This window comes from Aquarana catesbeiana, linkage group LG02, assembly GCF_042186555.1.
Source record: "Aquarana catesbeiana isolate 2022-GZ linkage group LG02, ASM4218655v1, whole genome shotgun sequence".
Lineage (NCBI taxonomy): Eukaryota > Metazoa > Chordata > Amphibia > Anura > Ranidae > Aquarana > Aquarana catesbeiana.
In genome coordinates this window covers 788,744,180-788,767,170 of record NC_133325.1, presented here as the reverse complement: position 1 = coordinate 788,767,170, position 22,991 = coordinate 788,744,180, and the positions used below count along the sequence as shown (strand labels likewise).

The following is a 22,991-nucleotide window of genomic DNA, read 5'->3' as shown; positions in this document are numbered from 1 at the left end:
CTAAATCACATTGAGAATCTGTGGCAAGACTTGAAAATTGCTGTTCACAGACGCTCTCCATCCAATCTGACAGAGCTTGAGATATTTTACAAAGAAGAATGGGCAAAAACGTCCCTCTCTAGATGTGCAAAGCTGGTAGAGACATCCCCAAAAAAGACTTGCAGCTGTAATTGCAGTGAAAGGCGGTTCTACAAAGTATTGACTCAGGGGGGCGCCATACAAATGTACCCCCCACACTTTTCATGTATTTGTAAAAAAAATTGAAAACCATTTATCATTTTCCTTCCACTTCACAATTATGTGACACTTTGTGTTGGTCTATCACATAAAATCCCAATAAAATACATTTACGTTTTTGGTTGTAACATGACAAAATGTGGAAAATTTCAAGGGGTATGAATACTTTTTCAAGGCACTGTAGCACTGACAATTTGTGTAGCGTTTTAGAACATGAGGGCAGACAAAACATTCACAATACAATACAGCACATATACACACATATTTTGTAACAATAAAATAACAAGCAGTTGTAAGTGTTAAGAATTGCTGCATATTGAAGCTGAATAAAATAAACTTCGTAATTCTGTCCAGCCGCTTTTGTCATTAATACGGCCTTGGCAACTAGGAGGGTGACACCACTTCTTTCTACTGGAGTTAATGAATAGAGCGGTGTCACCTACCAGCCTATTGCCTTGGACAAAGAAGCAGTGGCAATACTCAAATCTTAAATTGTCACAACTGTAAAAAAAAAAAAAAAAAAAAAAAAAAAAACGAAAAAAAGAGAAGGAATCGGAACAGTTTTTTTTTTTTTTTTTAAATATTATGACCAAGCTTTATCGGACAATAAAATGATTGCGAGTGTTTTTCTTTATAGAAGGTCACACATATTTTAAAGCACCATCTGCTGGTCCCAGAAGACTCCAACATAACATGTCTTACTGATAAGGGAGGGATGGGGCTTGCTAATTGCATGAACTGATTGTAAAGTCAATTTTTTTTTTTTTAAACAACAAACATGTCATACTTACCTGCTATGTGCAATGGTTTTGGACAGCGCAGACCCGATCTTCCTCTTCCTGTGTCCCCCGCCAGCGCTCTCGGCTCCTCTCTTGTCAGTGGTGCCCTATAGGAAGCAGCTTCCCATGTGGTACCATCTGCAAGCTCACTCCTGAGCTACGCTGCCTGTGTTCATAGACACAGACAGTGTTGCTCTCCAACTTTGCAAAATAAAATAGAAAAATAGACGTGGCTCCTCCTGTCTGCAAGGCCTCACCTTGTTCCTGGTCGCCTGCATTGAGCAAGAGTTCGTCATTCTGGCGCTTGAGCTCGGTGATGTACTTGTGGGCCTGATCCAGGATCATGTTCTTACTCTGAAGATAAAAAAGAAAAATAGAAAATGAGAAGATGGATGTAAAAACAACATTTTCCTAAATGATGAACCAAATAAAGTGCTGGCTTATGTGCAAAAGTGAGGTGTAGCTCATTCCCTAAATACTACTTCACACAAGAAAAGAGAGACTGCCAATTGGACTTACAAAAAAATTAAAACAAAAAAAAAAAAAACCTTCAATATAAAACATTCTATATAAATTTTAATCAATATATAAATATTAAAATATTGATGCAAAATACAGACAATCATTAAATACATCGAATTGTGCATAAATCAGCAATTAAAATAACTGACTGCTGTCCCATGGACAGTTCCTTTCCTTGTATGAATTCCTCCATGATGAACTTTTTTCCTCAATAATCAAATAGTTTATTTTAATAGACTAAAAAAGGAAACAATTTCTCACAAATGTAACAGCTAAAGCATAAGAATAAAAAAGGCAAATATTACAGACTAATACTCGGCACGTCTGAATTAAAGCAAATCTCTTGCACAGAACAACCTCTCCTTCACTTGCCTGCTGTTCTGAGAGTAAAGAAGCCCTGTTAAGCTCTGGAGGTGCTAACGTTAGCGCTTTCGCAAGGCTGAAGGATGTTTCCCATGTGACAGCCAGGGCCGGCGCTCCCGCTAGGCGAACTAGGCAGTCGCCCAGGGCGCACTGCTGCCTAGGGGACGCAGCCACGGCCCGCTGACTTCCCCGTTAGCCTGTCAGGGGGAACACGAGGCGGCGGAGGGGAGGCGGGCATGAGGTCGGCGGAGGAGGCGCCAGGCATGAGGTCAGCAGACGAGGCGCCAGGCATGAGGTCAGCAGACGAGGCGCCAGGCATGAGGTCAGCAGACGAGGCGCCAGGCATGAGGTCAGCAGACGAGGCGCCAGGCATGAGGTCAGCAGGCGAGGCGCCAGGCATGAGGTCAGCAGGCGAGGCGCCAGGCATGAGGTCAGCAGGCGAGGCGCCAGGCATGAGGTCAGCAGACAAGGCGCCAGGCATGAGGTCAGCAGGCGAGGCGCCAGGCATGAGGTCAGCAGGCGAGGCGCCAGGCATGAGGTCAGCAGGCGAGGCGCCAGGCATGAGGTCTGCGGAGCGAGTCCGCTGGTAAGTCCGCTCTCTGATCCTGTCACTTGCGCGGCCCTACACCCCGGCCGAGCCCGACCTGGAGGTTGAAAACAATGGCAAGGGAAGGTCAATTAGTGACTTTCCCCAGCAGAAAACCTAGTCCTGCATGGACAAGTCACAGATTTGCTTTAAGATTTCTGGCTGCGGTATGTCAATGCATAGCCAGCTAAGCTGTAAAAGAATAATATTCCAAAAAGAATTCTTAGAAGCCATATTAAATCCTCAGTTTTTAAGCGCTTTCAGCAGCTAATTTAATCAGAGTATGCAGCTTCTTCACCTTTGAATACTTTGCCTATGTTGACGTTTAAAGTGGTTGTAAAGGCCCAAGGTTGCATTCTATGCATGAAGGTAAAAAAACCTTCTGTGCGCAGCAGGCCCCCTAATACTTACCTGAGCCCCATCTCCATTCCAGAAATGTCCACGAGAACCTTGGCTCTCCAGGGACTCGCACTCCTAATTGGCTCTTGGCAACAATGGGAGCCATTGGATCCTGCTGCTGTCAATCACAGCCAGTAATCCAATCAGGAGATGGAGGAGGCAGGGCAGAGCCGCGGCTCTGTGTGAATGGACACACAAAGTCACGCCTCAGGAGCGTATGAGATTGGGTGCCCCCATAGAAAGCCGCTTGCTGTGGGGGGCACCCGGGAGGAGGGAGGAGTAAGGAGCGCTGGCATGGGACGTGAGAAGAGGATCGGGGCTGCTCTGTGCAAAGCCATTACACAGTGTTCCACGCTGATCCTTCTGGTGCCTCCATCCACTGCGGCTTCCCTCTGCTGGTCGGCTGGAACCCCTGCTGCACACTGGACAACCTCCAGAACTACCCAATCAGGACCACCCTGACACTGGACCACCATCCCATTTACTCACCATGATGAGCCCTTTATTTTCTTATGTCTAGTAAGTGTTTTTAACCCCTTTTGGGCTATTAAAGTCTTGTACTGCTGCACTTAGAGGCTCCTTTTTTTTGTTTTGGCTTATCTTCACTAGAGATTGCTTCTCTCAAGAAGTGGTGCCCAAGTGTTCCAAGACCCCACCCTGCCTGAATGATATCTATCCCACATTGAGGACATTGCCTCTGGCCAGTCCTTTTATTCAGAGCCCCCTACACCATGTATAACAAGTTTGTTATTTTAATGTAAAAAAATAAAAAAAAAATAAAAGGGTTTATTAACACTTGAAATGCTAAGTTCACTTTTCATAAAGAGTTACATGTTACACCCGTATCCAGCATTTCCTGTTGTGATGGTCCAAATCATTTGGTGGAGGGGGGATTATGGTGTGGGGGTTGTTTTTCAGGGGTTGAGATTGGCCCCTTAGTTCCAGTGAAGGGAACTCTTAAGGCATCAACCTTCCAAGACATTTTGGACAATTTTATGCTCCCAATTTTGTGGGAACAATTTGGGGATGACCCCTTCCTGTTCCAACATGACTGCACACCAGTGCACAAAGCAAGGTCCATAAGGACATGGATGAGCGAGTTTGGGGTGGAGGAACTTGACTGGCCTGCACAGAGTCCTGACCTCATCCCGATAGAACATCTTAGGGATGAATTAGAGTAGAGACTATGAGCCAGGCCTTCTCGTCCAACAACAGCGCCTGACCTCACAAATGCTCTTCTGGAAGAACGGTCAAACATTCCCATAGACACACTCCTAAACCTTGTGGAAAGTCCTCCCATAAGAGTTGAAGCTGTTATAGCTGCAAAGGGTGGGCCAACTCAATATTGAACCCTACAGACTAAGACTGGGATGCCATTAAAGTCCATGTGTGTGTAAAGGCAGGTGTCCCAATACTTTTCGTAACATAGTGTATGTGAGAATTAAAGTTGCAGTGAATGCAAAGTAGTTAATGCACTACCTTGGTCTGACTTGCAACTTGAGGGCCAGAGACTTCAATGTTAACCCTCAAAAGTTTCATGAAAGTCCTACCTGAATGTTATACAATGCAACAGTTGTCCATTTTCACTGGTCAAAGCCAAAGTAGTATCCAAGTTGCACCCATCCAAATCTGCATCAAAGTCGGCACAACTTTGAAGTGTGAATAGAGCCTAAAACACTATCACCGAGTGGCAAGTGACTGCATCTGGTGGCAGGCAATATCCCGTCCCACCCCAGTTCCCCACCCCCACCCCGGTCCGTGGAAAAATAGTCTTCCACACAGCTGGTGCCTGGTACCAAAAAAGGTTGCTTTAAGGTTCAGACCTCTTGGAGGGCCACCCATTCGCCCCGACAAACAAGGATGGCTCGAACAGACAAAAAATATACCTGTTTTAGTGCTGGAGAACATGGGATTAGATCCCCGATCCGGTTGATTCCTGAGTTGATCTTCTTCTTCCTATGTCTCTCCACTAATGATATAAGAAAAAGAAAAAAAAAAAAGTTAGAAGAAAAAGAATCATTGAAGTGGAACTTCCCATTTGGAGGTGCCCGGCAATACAGGCCTTTTGGTCAAAAATATACATTTTTACACGACCGGGTGGGCTCCCGTCTCCAACTAGACCCCAAGCCTTGGGCTGCTTGGTCTTCTTCCCAATCCAAATACGTTTTTAACCAGATTTCCTCAAAAGACCACTGTTTAGAGCTAGAAAATTTATTGCACGTTCCACTTTAAAATCCAGTTCTGGTTTTGTTGGCTGACTAACACTGGGGGTCAAATGACCGGACCGGAGCCAGACGAGAATAGGTATGTGCAACTTTTTTCTTTTTTTTTTTCTACACAGGTTAGTCAGCATAGGTGTTGGGGGGGGGAGAGATTTTTTAAGGCTAGTCAGGTTTAACCTGGAATTCTACTTTAAAGTGTCACTAAACTCACATCTCCTGCCTATCACATCTGAGCAGCCCATGTGACTATAGAGAGTCGCCCATGTAGGGCGTATACACAGTGTTCAATGACAGCCCACTCCCTCCCTCTTCCTCCATGCCCACTAACCAGCTAAACACAATGAGGGCGGGATAATACATGTAAGTTGACGGAGGCTTCACCTCCCTCTTATTCTAAGACACAGGCTGGAGGGGCAGGACACCTTGCGACTGGCAGAAATCGGCTCCAAACAATGTTATTGCCAAAAAAATAATAAAAAATGGATTTAGAATATATATTTGTATGCCAATTGAAAAAAAGCTTATTGATATTATTTATTTTCACTCTGTATTCCAGAGGCTGCTTTCTTTTATTTTAAACATGTGACCAGGAGCAGGTCCTCCTGCTTATGTTTCCCTGCAGACAGCCTGGGAGAGAGCTGGGTCATGTGACAGCTGTACATCACATAGAAAAAAGGTACTTAGATTTTTTTTTTATTAACATAATTACAGTGCCGTCATCCACAAAAATAGAAGGGAGAATGTAAATTAAACAGTTTGTGTTCAGTACCACTTTCACCACTGACACCAATGATGGGGCACTATTCCTCCCACTGACACCAATGATGGGGCACTATTCCTCCCACTGACACCAATGATGGGGCACTATTCCTCCCACTGACACCAATGATGGGGCACTATTCCTCCCACTGATACCAATGATGGGGCACTATTCCTCCCACTGACACCAATGATGGGGCACTATTCCTCCCACTGACACCAATGATGGGGCACTATTCCTCCCACTGATACCAATGATGGGGCACTATTCCTCACACTGACACCAATGATGGGGCACTATTCCTCCCACTGACACCAATGATGGGGCACTATTCCTCCCACTGACACCAATGATGGGGCACTGTTCCTCCCACTGACACCAGTGATGGGGCACTGTTCCTCCCACTGACACCAATGATGGGGCACTATTCCTCCCACTGACACCAATGATGGGGCACTGTTCCTCCCACTGACACCAATGATGGGGCACTGTTCCTCCCACTGACACCAATGATGGGGCACTGTTCCTCTTACTGACACCAATGATGGGGCACTGTTCCCCCCACTGACACCAATGATGGGGCACTGTTCCCCCCACTGACACCAATGATGGGGCACTGTTCCCCCCACTGACACCAATGATGGGGCACTGTTCCCCCCACTGACACCAATGATGGGGCACTGTTCCTCCCACTGACACCAATGATGGGGCACTGTTCCTCCCACTGACACCAATGATGGGGCACTGTTCCTCCCACTGACACCAATGATGGGGCACTGTTCCCCCCACTGACACCAATGATGGGGCACTGTTCCTCCCACTGACACCAATGATGGGGCACTGTTTCTCCCACTGACACCAATGATGGGGCACTGTTCCTCTTGCTGACACCAATGATGGGGCACTGTTCCTCCCGCTGACACCAATGATGGGGCACTGTTCCTCCCACTGACACCAATGATGGGGCACTGTTTCTCTTGCTGACACCAATGATGGGGCACTATTCCCCCCACTGACACCAATGATGGGGCACTATTCCTCCCACTGACACCAATGATGGAGCACTATTCCTCCCACTGACACTAATGATGGGGCACTGTTCCTCTTACTGACACCAATGATGGGGCACTATCCCCCCCACTGATACCAATGATGGGGCACTATTCCTCCCACTGACACCAATGATGGGGCACTATTCTTCCCACTGACACCAATGATGGGGCACTATTCTTCCCACTGACACCAATGATGGGGCACTATTCTTCCCACTGACACCAATGATGGGGCACTATTCTTCCCACTGACACCAATGATGGGGCACTATTCCTCCCACTGACACCAATGATGGGGCACTATTCCTCCCACTGACACCAATGATGGGGCACTATTCCTCCCACTGACACCAATGATGGGGCACTATTCCTCCCACTGACACCAATGATGGGGCACTATTCCTCCCACTGACACCAATGATGGGGCACTATTCCTCCCACTGACACCAATGATGGGGCACTATTCCTCCCACTGACACCAATGATGGGGCACTATTCCTCCCACTGACACCAATGATGGGGCACTATTCCTCCCACTGACACCAATGATGGGGCACTATTCCTCCCACTGACACCAATGATGGGGCACTATTCCTCCCACTGACACCAATGATGGGGCACTATTCCTTCCACTGACACCAATGATGGGGCACTATTCCTTCCACTGACACCAATGATGGGGCACTATTCCTTCCACTGATACCAATGATGGGGCACTATTCCTCCCCCAATACCAAACGTAGCCATGTTTACTCCTACTGATGCCGAGAAAACTTCCACTCATGCTGGCCACAGTCGTCCCCCCCACCTAAAGTCTGAAGGACAATTACCTGACCCTTTGTTTAGATAGTTTGGAGACCCCTGCTTTATATAGTTAAAAAAAGTGGTTATTAAATCTGACAAAAAAAAAAATATATATATATATCAAAAACTTATTTTGGGTAGTGTCACATGACACATGGTAATAGGTAGAATCTTTGACTTCCATTTGGCTCATGGGTGGGGGTGGGGGGGGGGGGGGGTGGGGGGTCAACATAATTTACACTAAAACAGCTGCTACCCGTCATCCCATGAGGATCTGCAGAACCTGCCACCGAGTCACTTCAGGGTGGGAATCATAAATGTATCCAACAGGATTTTTGGTGAGGACACCAAAGTTCCAAAAGAACAAAAGCATTCTGTAGATTACACTCACCCTCATTGTGGCTCTCCCGGTTTTTCTTCCTATGATAACACAGATAAATATGATCAGTAATGGAGAATAATAATAATAATAATAATAATAATAATACCACAAAAAAAAAAAAAAAAATTCTTTTTTTTTTTTTAATTGGGTAAGTTTTGTCTAGAAGCCTGTCTGTTAAAGACGTTCTAAAGCCTAAACATTTTTTTTTTTACCTTAAAGTGATTGTAAAGTCTCGCTTTTTAAAAGAAAAAAAAAAAAAAAAAATCTGTCATACTTACCTGCTCTGTGCAGTTGGTTTTGCACAGAGCAGCCCGGATCCTCCTCTTCTGTGATCCTGGCCCCTCCCTCCTGATGAGTGCCCCCAGAGCAAACTGCTGGTCTATGGGGGGCACTCGTCAGGAGGGAGGGGCCAGGATCACAGAAGAGGGACCCGAGAAGAGCTGCGGTCCTGTGTGTTCATTTAGACATGCAGCTGCCGTTCGGCCCCGCCCCCTCTCTCCCCAGATTGGATAACTGATTTTGATTGACAGCCACGGGAGCCAATGGCGCAGCAGCTGTGCCCCAGCCAATGAGGAGGGAGAGCCCCAGGCGGCCGAGGAAAGTCTCAGAAGTCCCAGCTAAACAGCATGTGTGTCGTCTCAGCAAGCCAGGGGGGATTCCTCATCCAGAACAGTTCCCCCTGGGGGAAGGGAGGTACAACTGTAGCCTGTAACCCCCCCCCCCCCTCGCGGGGTGTGGCGCCTCCCAGCCCTCCCTTACCTCCCCTCTCGCTCAAGGAACATAGCAAATGCCGTCAGCGCGTGTGCGAACTAGGGCTAATTATACAGAGGGGGGGGGGAACGTGTGTGAATGACGGAGGGGGCGCTGGGGACAAGAGACAGACACTCACAACTAACAGCTAGAGTCGGACACACAGGACATAGGAGCGCTGGGGGCAAGTAAGGTTGATGCAGGTATTTCCAGTACAGGAAATAACATTTACAACACTAAAGCTGAACTTTATTAGCATTGCATTTTGCTAGACTATAGTGTGCATTTACTTAGTGCCACAGCATTTACTTGTGCACAGCACTATGGCTCCCAAAAAAAGACACCACAAAGGCACCAAAAATTCCACCCCCAGGCGCTGGGAACTCGTGCCTCCACGCTGTCATTCTCTCCTGAGATACCAGATATGGCATGAGTCATTGGGACCAATTGGTGGTGCAGCTGCTTCTCACATCTCAGCCCCTGTATATGTGACTGAAGATGCGTTTTCCTCCGCCCTGCAGGGCCTAGAAGGAAGATTAGCGACTTAATAAAATAAAAATCGTATCCCTATCCAAAAGGATAGGAAGCGTGTTAGATCCCCCTCCCCCACCTCAGACCTCTTACCAGGGGAACAGTGGGTAGAGGACGAGGTGTTACCCTCAGGCGATCAGGAGGAAAGGCAAACCGATTACTCCTCTGCAGAGGAAACAACGGTAGATGAACCTTTTTCAGCCTCACATTCTGCCCGCGATTTGGCTGAACTACAAAGGGCGCTATGTTTTGGCATAGATTCCATGGAAGACTCTATTAACCAGGCGTCCCGCCGTGCACTTGTGCTAGTACACATGCATAGGACCCTGTGTTTAAAAGATTGGTCAGCCGAAGCACCTTGCAAAAGGCTTCTGACTAGTTTCCCTTTTCATGGGGATCGACTATTTGGGGGTGATTTTGACAAATACATCCAAACAATTCAAGGGGGAAGAGTACTCTTTTGCCAGTCAAAAGAAAATATAAATGTCCTTCAAAATGATCCTTTCCCCTGCGCCAGGGGCATCCACCTCTAGGCAGTGGTGACGGCCTCCACCGTCAGACTCTAGAGGAAAGCCTCAGGGTCAGGCCCAGGCCCAGAAGAAGACCTGGGGCCGGAAATCTGAAAAGCAGAATTCTAAAGCCTCATTATGAAGAGGCGTCCCCCCCCCCTCGCCATTGTAGGGGGGGGGGGGGGAGAGACTTCTGCAATACTCAGAAGTCTGGCAAGAGGAAATCAGGACAGATGGGTCATCTCCATGGTATCTATAGGATACAAACTAGAATTTCGGGAGTTTCCACCATCTCGTTTTCTGAGATCAAAAGTTTTCAAAGCAATCTCTGTTTCGAGCACTAGACCGATTAATGGCTCAGGGGGTGATCATACAGATCCCCAAAGAAGAGCAAGGTTTGGGATTTTATTCAAACCTTGTAACGGTACCAAAACCGACTGGAGATATCAGACCCATTCTAGAGCTAAAGAATCGAAATCAGTTCCTGAAAATACGCTCCTTTCACATGGAGTCGATCAGGTCAGTAGTTTCTATCCTACAAGGAGGAGAACTTCTGGCGTCTATCGACATCAGGGATGCATATCTGCATGTCCCTATATTTCCCGCTCACCAAAGGTTTCTGCAGTTCGCAGCACTTTGTTTGTAGCCTTGCCCTTCGGGCTAGCTACAGCACCCCGGGTGTTTACAAAAGTTCTGGCCCCACCTCTAGCCAGGTTGAGGGCACAGGGTATAACGGTCTTGGCGTACCTAGGCAATCTATTGCTAATAACACCAGTCGGTGGCACGTTAGGAGAAAAGCATGCTCATTACAACCATATATCTGAAAAATCTGGGCAAGATCAACGCCATAAGAGAGCTGGTGCAGATGGTCAGGTCGAAAAGAGATTGCTCCATTCGCCTTTGCATGAGGTTGTTAGGAAAGATGGTGGCTTCATTCGAATCATCCCCTATGCCCAGTTCCATTCGGGACTGTTCCAAAACCTTCATACCAGTTACTGGAAAGTGGTAACGACAGATGCCAACCTTTCAGGTTGGGGAGCAGTACTGGAAAAAACAACTGTCCAGGGACAGTGGTCCAGAACCGAAAAGGCCTTGCCCATCAACATCCTAGAGATTCGGGCAGCGCGTCTGGCTCTGAAGCCCTCAACATTCAGGTTACGGGATTCTCCTGTCAGGATCCAATCCGACAATGCCACAGCTATGGCCTATATCAAATCACCAAGGGGGCACTAAGGGTCACGCAGCCCAGAGAGTGGGGGACCACATTCTAGCTTGGGTGGAAAGGAATGCTCCTTGCCTATCAGCAGTCTTCATTCTGGGAATAGAGAATTGGCAAGCGGCCTACATAAGTCGCCAGCAGTAGTTCCCGGAGGAGTGGTCCTTTAACCCGGAATCTTTCTGGCTATATGCCAAGGATGGGTGATCCCGGACGTAGATCTTTTGGCGTCAAGGTTCAACATGTAGTTGGTCAACTTTATGTCAGGGACAAGAGATCCACTCGCATGCGAGACAGATGCGTGGTGACCCCATGGGATCGGTTTTCACTGAATTTGTTTTTTTTTCCCTATTCAGTTGCTGCCAAGGCGTCTTTGCAGGATCAAGCTGGAAAGAAAGCCGGTAATTCTGGAAGCCCCAGCGTGGCCCAGACGGTCATGGTATGCAGAAATCGTAAAGATGACAGTGGAGGATCCATGGTCCCTTCCACTACGGCCAGACCTACTCTCACAGGGGCCGATATTCCATCCTACCTTACAAACGCTAAATTTAACAGCTTGGCTATTGAAACCCACATTCTGAAGATACGTGGGCTTTCTAGGACAGTTATCTCTACCTTGATTAATGCAAAGGAAGCCAGCTTCCAGGACTATATATTATAGAGTCTGGGGGGCTTATGTTTCCTGGTGTGAATCCAAGGGTTGGGACCCTTGGAGATCATAGGCAGAATTCTTGCCTTTCTACAAATTAGGGGTAGAGAGGAAGTTGGCCTTGAGTACTAATCAAGGGCCAAGTCTCAGCCTTATCAGTCTTATTTCAAAGACCGCTTGCTACACATTCTTTAGTCCGGGGTTTTATGCAAGGGGTGATGCGGATTAAGCAGCCAGTTAGATCACCTTTGAACCTTTGGGACTTGAACTTAGTTTTGTCAGTGTTGCAAAAACAGCCATTTGAACCGATACAACATATTCCCTTAGTCCGTCTGACAAGGAAGTTGTTGTTCTTGGTTGCTATATCCTCAGCAAGGAGGGTTTCAGAATTGGCTGCTCTTTCTTGTAAAGAGCCATACTTGGATTACTCATAAAGACAGAGTGGTGTTACGCCCTCGCCCAGATTTTTTGCCAAAAATGGTCAAAGGTTTTCACCTGAACCAAGATATTGTCCTGCCATCGTTTTTTCCAAAACCATGTTCCAGGGAAGAGAAGTCACTACATGGTCTTGATGTAATGAGAGCGGTAAAAGTCTATTTAAAGACGATTGCTCAGATTCGGAAGACTGATGTCTTATTTGTTCTGCCCGAAGGTTCCTAAAAAAGGACAGGCAGCGTCGAAATCCACTGTCGTTATGTGGATTCGGCAGGTTATAATTCAGACTTATGATTTAAGGGGTAAGATTCCACCTATTCAAGTCAAAGCGCACTCTACCAGGGCGGTTAGTGCTTCTTGGGCAGTGCGTCACCGGGCCTCCATGGCTCAGATCTGTAAGGCCGCAACCTGGTCTTCAGTACATACATTCACCAAGTTTTATCATCAGGTGGATGTAAGGAGGTATGAGGATATCGCCTTCGGGCGCAGTGTACTGCAGGCCACCCTAAACTCCACAAATAATCGGCCTTCCTCCTCTGGTCTTTGGATCATGGTCAGGGTGAGGGAGAAGCTACGTGGCCACGTTTCAATACTAGGAGCGGTGGAGTGAGACCAGGCAGGCAAGCCACTGTTTACATTGCTCGTTTTTAATTCTATATTTGTAAATGCAATATGTAAAGGGGGGGGGGGGGGGGATTTAGGGTTTAATTAAAAACGGAATTATACTATGAGAGCTTCTTTATCCTTTGGGCATGATCGCTGATGAGCTTGGAATCCAGCAGCAATCTATTGGAGTCTGGCATTCTAGGATAGAACACAGTGTGAACCCATACAGACCTAATACTGGTGAAAGTACGTTAGAAGCTAAAGAGGTAGTCCGTACCATGATCCGATGACCAGAGGAGGAAGGCCGCTTATTTGTGGAGTTTAAGGCCGATTTTCCCCCTGATTTCTGGCGAGTGTAAAATCTTAAGGGGAGCGGTGTCCCACGTGGTGTGGTGAAGGGATGAAGATTCTGAGGAATTAATTCTAAATTACACATTTTTTCAAAACTCCCCCCATGCACTGTTGGTTATTTTGTTACAGCTGACTACTCTACAGCAGGGGTCTCAAGCTGTTGCAGACTACTACTATTCCCATGAGGCATTGCAAGGCTGACAGTTACAAGCATGACTCCCATAGGCAGAGGAATGATGGGACTTGTAGTTCCGCAACAGCTGGAGGGCCGCCAGTTTGAGACCCCTGCTCTACAGAGACTTTTTTATACTTTTTTTATTCTTGTTTATAATGAGGACATTGTGCTGGATTTATATATATTATTATGTGTTTAAAATGAATATCTTTCTGGGATTGATACAAGAGTTTAGCGCTGCTAATGCCTATATCTCCTTAGGGTGTGTAGACATTTTTTTTTACTATACAGTATATCTGCAGTGTGAGATAATCTAGAGCACTGCTGCCCCCCGACTGTTAGTCTCACCAGATTTGGAGGCGAGATTGGGGAGGGGTCACTACCGTGCTACTGTTTGTTCTCCAAGATAAAGGCTTTGACATGAGGAAGCAAAGCCCTGCCTCTACCAATATCGCCGTCTCCACATAAACACAGTGCAGAAACAGACATGGAAAGCCAGCAATCGAGCTGCAGGGAGACCATAGGCAATGCTGGCGACTACTCCTTTGTCCCGTTTGCCTTATTTTGAATACAGCTGCCAGGGTTTAGTTTTTCCTAAAAGGGGTTGTGTAAAGATAGGATAAAAAAGCATTAAAAGCGGAGTTCCAACTATGTAAATTTAATTTTTTTTTTTGTACAAATATATTATTTAAAATGCTATTATTTATATGACTCACTGTTTAGTGATCGACGTCTGCTCGATTGCCGATTTAGATCAAACGATGTCTTTGATTTTTTTTTTTTTTATCCCTGGCATGTTCCATTTTGCTTGTGGCCATGTGAAGCCCACAAGCGCCATCTTCCTGGTTAAGGTGCTGCTTCTGGACCAGCATGCACCGCCGCCCCGTTCTCGTGCAGTAATGCGCCGTAGCGGCACTGTAAGGTATACAGGTTGCTATAACAACGGGCGTCGGAATGCCCGCCCCGTTGTTATGGCAACCTAGCCCTCGGCGCAGCCCACTGACTTCTGGGAAATGATGACACACATCTCCCGGGAGCAGTAGCAAGAGGAGGCGCCGAGGGAAGTGACGTCAGGAGCCGAAGTGATGAAGGAGGCAGATTGCGAGGGACCACATAACAACAGGCATAAAAAAGGTAAGTAAAAAAAAAAAAAAAAAAAAAAAATTTTCTGCAAATTTTTTTTTAAATTTATTTCATGCACATTAATGACATTTATTTTATTTTTTTGGGCGGAACTCCACTTTAAGATAAAAAAACTGTGTGCAGTAAGTAATAATACCAATGCGCAAACTAATATATAAGAAATAGATCTACACTAGTGAATAGCTGCCAACATCACAAGGTGCTCTTACACTGCATAAATTGAATAAAGAAAAATAAAATGTGTGTCTGTTTCAGATCCAAATTCAGCCAAAAATTTGGGCTGAAAAATTGGACCTAAAACGATGAACCAGCCGCATGCGAAGACAGTGTGGACCCAGCCTTACCTAAACCTACGGCTGGGAGACTTTCTTAAAAAAAAAAAAAAAAAAAACTGGATTCAGGATTCGAATCGAGTTTTTTTTTTTTTTTTTTTTGACACTGCGCCAGTCGTGAGGAGCTGCGGGCAGGAGTTTTTAGGCGAGACCGCGGCTTCGGCATAAACCGCGGCGTCCGGCCTCGCGGACTAGGCCGAAGCCGCGGCCTTACCTGAAAACTCCTGCCCGCAGCTCCTCACGACTGGCGCAGTGTCAAAAAAAAAAAAAATCGATTTGCTTAAATTTTGAATCGATTTCAATAATCAAGGTCATATTTCAGCCTCATCACATAGATCTCAAAAGCTCAATATAAAAAAAACACCCAGCTAAATTTTTACATTGCAAAAACTCCATTCTTACCTATGCTTGGCTTTATTAGGGTTTGCACTCTGAGTCATCTCCGGCATGCTTGAATCCAGAGGATGTTCTCTGTGGAAACAAGGAAATACAGAAATGTAATTCGATCACACACGATTATACATTTATATAGCTCTGACATATACCGCAGTGCTGTACAGAGAACACTGAGCCAGTCACATCAGTCTCTGTACCAGAGGAGCTTACACTCTAATGTCCCCCACAGTCACACACTATTATTATTATTATTATTATACATTTTTATAGCTCTGACATACACACACCAGCCACTTTATTAGGTACAACTGTTCAATTGCTTGGTAACAAAAATGGCTAAATCAGCCAATCACATGGCAGCAACTCAATGCATTTAGGCACCTAGACGAGGTGAAGATGACTTGTTGAAGTTCGTACCGAGCATCAAAATGGGGAAGAAAGGGGATTTAAGTGACTTTGAACGTGGTATGGTTGTTGGTGGCAGATGGGCTGGTCCGAGTATTTCTGGGATTTTCACACACACAACCATCTCAGAGTTTACAGGGAATGGTGAGGAAAAAAAAAAAAAAAAAAAAAGAGAGAAAATATCCAGTGAGCAGCAGTTGTGTGGAGGAAAATGCCACGTTGATGTCAGAGTAGAATGGGCAGACTGGTTCCAGATGAGAGAAAGACAACAGCAACTCAAATAATCACTTGATACAACCAAGTTGTGCAGAATACCATCTCTGAACGCACAACACATTGAACCTTGAAGCAGATGGGCTACAGCAGCACACCCGGTGCCACTCCTGTCAGCTAAGAACAGGAAACTGAGGCCACAATTGGCACAGGATGACCAACATTGGACAATAGAAGATTGGAAAAACGTTGTCTGGTCTGAGGAGTCTGGATTTCAGCTGCGATATTCAGATGGTGGGGTCAGAATTTGGCGCATGAATCCATCCTGCCTTGTATCACCGGTTCAGGCTGGTGGTGGTGGTGTAATGGTGTGGGGGATGGGATATCACCGGTTCAGGCTGGTGGTGGTGGTGTAATGGTGTGGGGGATGGGATATCACTGGTTCAGGCTGGTGGTGGTGTAATGTGTGGGGGATGGGATATCACTGGTTCAGGCTGGTGGTGGTGGTGTAATGTGTGGGGGATGGGATATCACCGGTTCAGGCTGGTGGTGGTGGTGTAATGGTGTGGGGGATGGGATATCACTGGTTCAGGCTGGTGGTGGTGTAATGTGTGGGGGATGGGATATCACTGGTTCAGGCTGGTGGTGGGGGTGTAATGGTGGGGGTGTAATGGTGGGGGAGATATTTTCTTGGCACACTTTGGGCCCCTTAGTACCAAATGATTATGGTTTAATCACCACAACCTACCTGAGTATTGTTGCTGACCATGTCCATCCCTTTATGACTACAGTGTCCTCATCTTCTGATGGCTCCTTCCAGCAGGATAATGCTCTATGTCACAAAGCTCCAATCATCTCACCACTGGACAATGAGGTCCCTGTACTCCAATGGACCAAAATCTCTGAGGAACGTTTCAAACATCTTGTTGTACCTATGCCACGAAGAATGAAGGCAAAAGGGGGTCCAACCCGCTACTAGCAAGGGGGACCTAATAAAGTGGCCGGTGAGTGAATACAGCAGTGCGGTACAGAGAACACTGCCCTGGCCCTATGTGAAAAAGTAAACCCCCCCCGTCTTGCTAAATCATCAATGAACTGTGATAAACCACATTTTTTTGGAAATACTTTTTCAGAGCACTCTACATGTTCCATGTACATAAAAAGGACCAACAAAAAACAAACATTGTATGCCAGTAACTCATTAGAGTCTAAACACTGTAAAGCTCAGTATATGAGCAATTGCAGCGTCCCAAATGTTTCTTGACTCGCCTATGGCGCTGCAGTCCAAGTGACTCATTAAAACATATAACAAAAGCAAGAATTGGGGTGAAGGCCCCCTAAAAAAAAGGTAGTTACAAGAGGACCATGGAGCTTCAACATGGGATTTTATTACAAATATAAGAATACAAAGACCAGGTAAACCTTCCCACCACCATCACTTCCTACATGACGGTGGTGGGAAGGTTTACCTCGTCTTTGCATATGAAAAATGGCACCGCGCAGACATTGCATATGACTTGCACGGGAATGTGGTGCGATTCCTGTGCAAATCACATGAAGTGCCCCACACCCCACACTGAACCCAGGCTCAGGATGCGTTTCTGCATGCGTGTTTTTAAATACTTTTTTGTTGCTGAATTAACAGGCCCATAGCAGAATTATAAATTGGTTTGGTCCATGGGGGTGTACAATTGTGAAAGCTGAACAGGTTGAAGTCTCGCAAGGGGAGATTTTTCTTCAGTTTCTGGCCCACAGCCTAACCAGGAAGTGAGAGTAAATCCCTACAAAACGAGGGCATCTCCAGTGATCACCAGAACTAGTGTCCCCCAGTGGAAGATTTTTCCCTCTTATACTGTTCAAGGGACAACCCAAAATCTGGGGATTGTCTCTATCACTTTTGGTGATGATGGTAAAAAAAGGACAAATAGAGAAGGGAGAAGCTCCCTATTAGAGGCACAGGCAGCAATGGAAACCTGACAAGGTGTTCTAACCTCTATCCAAAACTTAAAGTAGAACTATAGGAAAAACGTTTGTTTTCATTTTGGATAGAAAAAGGGAGGGTTATAACCCCTGTCAGAATTTTTTTCACCATCTGTGTCATTGTGGAGGTTGCCCTTCACTTCCTGTCCCATAGCCAAACAGGAAGTGAGAGGAAATCCTTGTAATTTAGGGGAATCCCTTGGGGACCCCCAGGTCACCAGAACTAGCGTCCCCATTGGACGACTTCCCTTCTATTACTTTTCTGGGGACAACCCAAAATTTGGGAATTTCTTTAACTTCTGGTATAAAACATATCCAATGAACAAAAATGTAAAAAAACAAAACAAAAAAACGAATTTCTTCATCAATTTAGGCTACATATATTTTTGGTGAAAAAAAAAAAAAAGCCCAATAAGCGTATATTGATTGCTTTGCGCAAAGTTTTAACATCTACAATCTATGGTATGTATATATATATATATATATACTGGAATTTTGCTATTTATTTATTTATCTTTTTTATACTAGTAATGGCGGAGATCAGCGACTTATAGCAGTGGACTATCGGACACTAACTGACACTTCTGACACTTTGTGGGAACCAGTGACACTAATACACTGATCAGTGCTAAAAAAAAAAACATGCACGGTCACTGTACTAATGATAATGGCTGGGAGGGGGTTAAACATCAAGGATGATCAAAAGGGTTAACTGTGTGCCTAGCCAGTGTTTGTGAGTACTGCATGTGCTTTTTTTTTTTTTTTTTACTAAGGGAAGTGATGGCTTTTATTCCCTACTTTGCAGGGACACAAAATCCATCACATCCCCCATCAGAATGGAGCCTTGTCTTTTTTTTACATAGGTAGGGCTCCATTCTGTCTCTGCTCGATGATTGGCGGGTGCCAGTGGACATCGATTGGCCGGCACCCGCAGATCGGCTTCTGCTGTGACTAATCACAGCAGAAGCCGCGCCGCCCCATAGGCGGAAGTGCAGGATCACATACATTATATATATGCATTTATATTTATTCTGCACAGGATGGCCACCCTCTTGCAGTAGATTTGCTATAGGCCGGTCCTTAAGTGGTTTTTAATAAACAGCTGAGAAAAAACGTAAATAAAATAAAAAATTGAAAGAATTTTAAAACAAAACAAAAAATGTAGACAGAGGTTGAAATTTTTTTCATGTAAAACGTACAACAAAGACTAGCAATGATAAGACTGCCATTGGTGTGGTGTCTTTAGTTGGCCATTGAGTAAAGAACCTACCTTCACACCTTCAAAGTTACTCCTGAAAGTACCGTAGTCTCACTCTGGCTTCACCATCCCCATTTCCTCCAGGTTCTTGTGGCACCCAGCACCCGCCATCGGTCATGATATTGCACACTACAAGGAGGAAAATGTGAACACATGAAAACACTGGATTAAGTGCTCATGAATTCAAACAAATGTTACTCAAATAAAAAAAAAAAAAAAAAAAATTTGCTGAAAAAGTATCCCGAACCATTAGTGAACACACTGTATATCTCTGCAATTCTCACTAAATATTGCACATAGTGAAGGAGATGCAGAGTGACAGGGGAGTGTATTACCCAGTGATATTGGATGATATACAGAGTGACAGGGGAGTGTATCACCCAGTGATAGTGGAGGATATACAGAGTGACAGGGGAGTGTATCACCCAGTGATAGTGGAGGATATACAGAGTGACAGGGGAGTGCATTACCCAGTGATAGTGGAAGATATACGGGGTGACAGGGGAGTGTATTACCCAATGATAGTGGAGGATATACAGAGTGACAGGGGAATGCATTACTAAGTGATAGTGGAGGATATACGGAGTGACAGGGGAGTGCATTACCCAGTGATAGTGGAGGGATATACAGAGTGACAGGGGAGTGCATTACCCAGTGATAGTGGAAGATATACGGAGTGACAGGGGAGTGCATTACCCAGTGATAGTGGAAGATATACAGAGTGACAAGGGAGTGCATTACCCAGTGATAGTGGGGGATATACAGAGTGACAGGGGAGTGCATTACCCAGTGATAGTGGAGGATATACAGAGTGACAGGGGAGTGCATTACCCAGTGATAGTGGAGGATATACAGAGTGGCAGGGGAGTGCATTACCCAGTGATAGTGGAGGATATACAGAGTGACAGGGGAGTGTATTACCCAATGATAGTGGAGGATATACAGAGTGACAGGGGAGTGCATTACCCAGTGATAGTGGAGGATATACAGAGTGACAGGGGAGTGTATTACCCAATGATAGTGGAGGATATACAGAGTGACAGGGGAGTGTATTACCCAGTGATAGTGGAGGATATACAGAGTGACAGGGGAGTGTATTACCCAGTGATAGTGGAGGGATATACAGAGTGACAGGGGAGTGTATTACCCAGTGATAGTGGAGGGATATACAGAGTGACAGGGGAGTGCATTACCCAGTGATAGTGGAGGGATATACGGAGTGACAGGGGAGTGTATTACCCAGTGATAGTGGAGGGATATACAGAGTGACAGGGGAGTGCATTACCCAGTGATAGTGGAAGATATACGGAGTGACAGGGGAGTGCATTACCCAGTGATAGTGGAGGATATACAGAGTGACAGGGGAGTGCATTACCCAGTGATAGTGGAGGATATACAGAGTGACAGGGGAGTGCATTACCCAGTGATAGTGGAGGATATACAGAGTGACAGGGGAGTGCATTACCCAGTGATAGTGGAGGATATACGGAGTGACAGGGGAGTGCATTACCCAGTGATAGTGGAAGATATACGGAGTGACAGGGGAGTGTATTACCCAGTGATAGTGGAAGATATACAGAGTGACAGGGGAGTGCATTACCCAGTGATAGTGGAAGATATACAGAGTGACAGGGGAGTGTATTACCCAGTGATAGTGGAAGATATACAGAGTGACAAGGGAGTGTATTACCCAGTGATAGTGGAGGGATATACAGAGTGACAGGGGAGTGCATTACCCAGTGATAGTGGAGGGATATACTGAGTGACAGGGGAGTGCATTACCCAGTGATAGCGGAGGGGGGATACTCTCCCCTGTCACACTGTATGCTCCTCCATTACTCTCTGTGTTATTGGCCCCCTTTCGCCTCATTTTCCCCGCATGTTGGTCCATTATTCCCCCGCCCGCCTTCTATCGGGTACCTCAGTTCGGGTAATTCGGTGTGTCCTCCCTCTCGGGCAGGTCCCCCCGGTGGGGCCTACATCCCCGCCAGCCAACCTGAGCAAGCTACCGAAAGCCAGACTAGACTACAGCCGTACAGATAGTGCAACCAATCCTGGACCGGACTCCTCCCCCATCGACCAATAGCGTACGCGATGTTGGTATCGATCCTGAGTGGCGGTTCTGTCCGCCAATGAGAGACGTTATCCTAGACGAAGGTGGGAGGGGCGTAGACTGTGAGTGGAAGTGTAAAAATCGAGGAAGTGTATAGATTTGCCGTTTTTTGATTGATGGGCCGTCCGGCCAATAGGTGTCAAGAAGGGAGGAGCTTTTGTTAAAGGGACAGTGCGGGTGTAATCGGTGAATGGAGGATTCCTGTGCAGGGAAGGTGTATGGAGAGCTGCGGATGTGGGAGAGCCGGGAGTAGTGGAGATTGGGAGTGATGTATAGAAATGTGCGGGAAATAAGACAATGTAACAATGTTTAAATTAATATTATCAATAATAAAACATTATAAAATATTTAATAGAAGTGGTGGCTGTATTTCCCTCCTAATATTATGCACTTTAGGTTAGTTTTACCTGTTGTAATAATGGGATTTTTCTATAAGTATTTTCTTCTTATTGTTAATATTATTAATTGAGTAGCAACAGTGTTTTCTTTTTTTTATTATGTATAATATATATATTTTTATTATGTATAATATATGTTTTTTATTATGTATAATATATGTTTTTTTTATTATGTATAATATATATATTTTTTATTATAATATATGTTTTTATTATGTATAATATATATGTTTTTTTAAATTTAAATTATTATATTTTTTATTCTGGAAATAGTGTTGTAAAAATATATTAATATTTTTGTGGCTGTTTTTTAGGCTAGTAGTATTTTTCAAAATATTTACAATGATGATTAATATTATTTATAATTATAATGATGATGATAATGATCATTACAGCAATAATAATAATACAAATTAAAAAAAATGTGTTGTAAGATTGTTATTGATTCTAGTAGCATTTTAAAAATATTATTATCATTATTGATAGTTGTAATGATGATAATAATAACAACAACAATAATACAATATCTCACAAAAGTGAGTACGCCCCTCACATTTTTGTAAATATTTTATTCTATCTTTTCATGTGACAACACTGAAGAAATGACACTTTACTACAATGTAAAGTAGTGAGTGTACAGCTTGTATGACAGTGTAAATTTGCTGTCCCTTCAAAATAACTCAACACACAGCCATTAATGTCTAAACCGCTGGCAACAAAAGTGAGTACACCCTTAAGTGAAAATGTCCAAATTGGGCCCAATTAGCCATTTTCCCTCCCTGGTGTCATGTGACTCGTTAGTGTTACAAGGTCTCAGGTGTTAATGGGGATCAGGTGTGTTAAATTTGGTGTTATCGCTCTCACTCTCTCATACTGGTCACTGGAAGTTCAACATGGCACCTCATGGCAAAGAACTCTCTGAGGATCTGAAAAAAATAATTGTTGTTCTACATAAAGATGGCTTAGGCTATAAGAAGATTGCCAAGACCCTGAAACTGAGCTGCAGCACGGTGGCCAAGACCATTCAGAGGTTTAACAGGACAGGTTCCACTCAGAACAGGCCTCGACCAAAGAAGTTCAGTACGTCTTATACAGAGGTTGTTTTTGGGAAATAGACGTATGAGTGCTGCCAGCATTGCTGCAGAGGTTGAAGGGGTGGGGGGGTCAGCCTGTCAGTGCTCAGACCATACGCCGCACACTGCATCAAATTGGTCTGCATGGCTGTCATCCCAGAAGGAAGCCTCTTCTAAAGATGATGCACAAGAAAACCCACAACTAGTTTGCTGAAGACAAGCAGATTAAGGACATGGATTACTGGAACCATGTCCTGTGGTCTGATGAGACCAAGATAAACTTATTTGGTTCAGATGGTGACAAGCGTGTGTGGGGGCAACCAGGTGAGGAGTACAAAGACAAGTGTGTCTT

The 22,991-nt window shown here is 45.1% G+C and overlaps 1 protein-coding gene across 1 annotated transcript in view; it reads right to left on the bottom strand.

Annotated features, from left to right (window-relative positions):
* Nucleotides 1-21,150, bottom strand: part of USF3 (upstream transcription factor family member 3) — a 34,405-nt gene extending 13,255 nt beyond the window's left edge. The window contains exons 1-6 of the mRNA XM_073617453.1: nt 20,976-21,150; nt 19,068-19,184; nt 15,206-15,274; nt 8,116-8,144; nt 4,773-4,855; nt 1,274-1,370 (exon numbers count right to left, since the gene is read on the bottom strand). Of these exons, the coding sequence (XP_073473554.1) occupies nt 1,274-1,370; nt 4,773-4,855; nt 8,116-8,144; nt 15,206-15,252 (256 nt within the window). The 5' untranslated portion in view covers nt 15,253-15,274; nt 19,068-19,184; nt 20,976-21,150. The remainder of the gene's footprint in view (nt 1-1,273; nt 1,371-4,772; nt 4,856-8,115; nt 8,145-15,205; nt 15,275-19,067; nt 19,185-20,975) is intronic.
* Between the last annotated feature and the right edge of the window lie 1,841 nt (nt 21,151-22,991).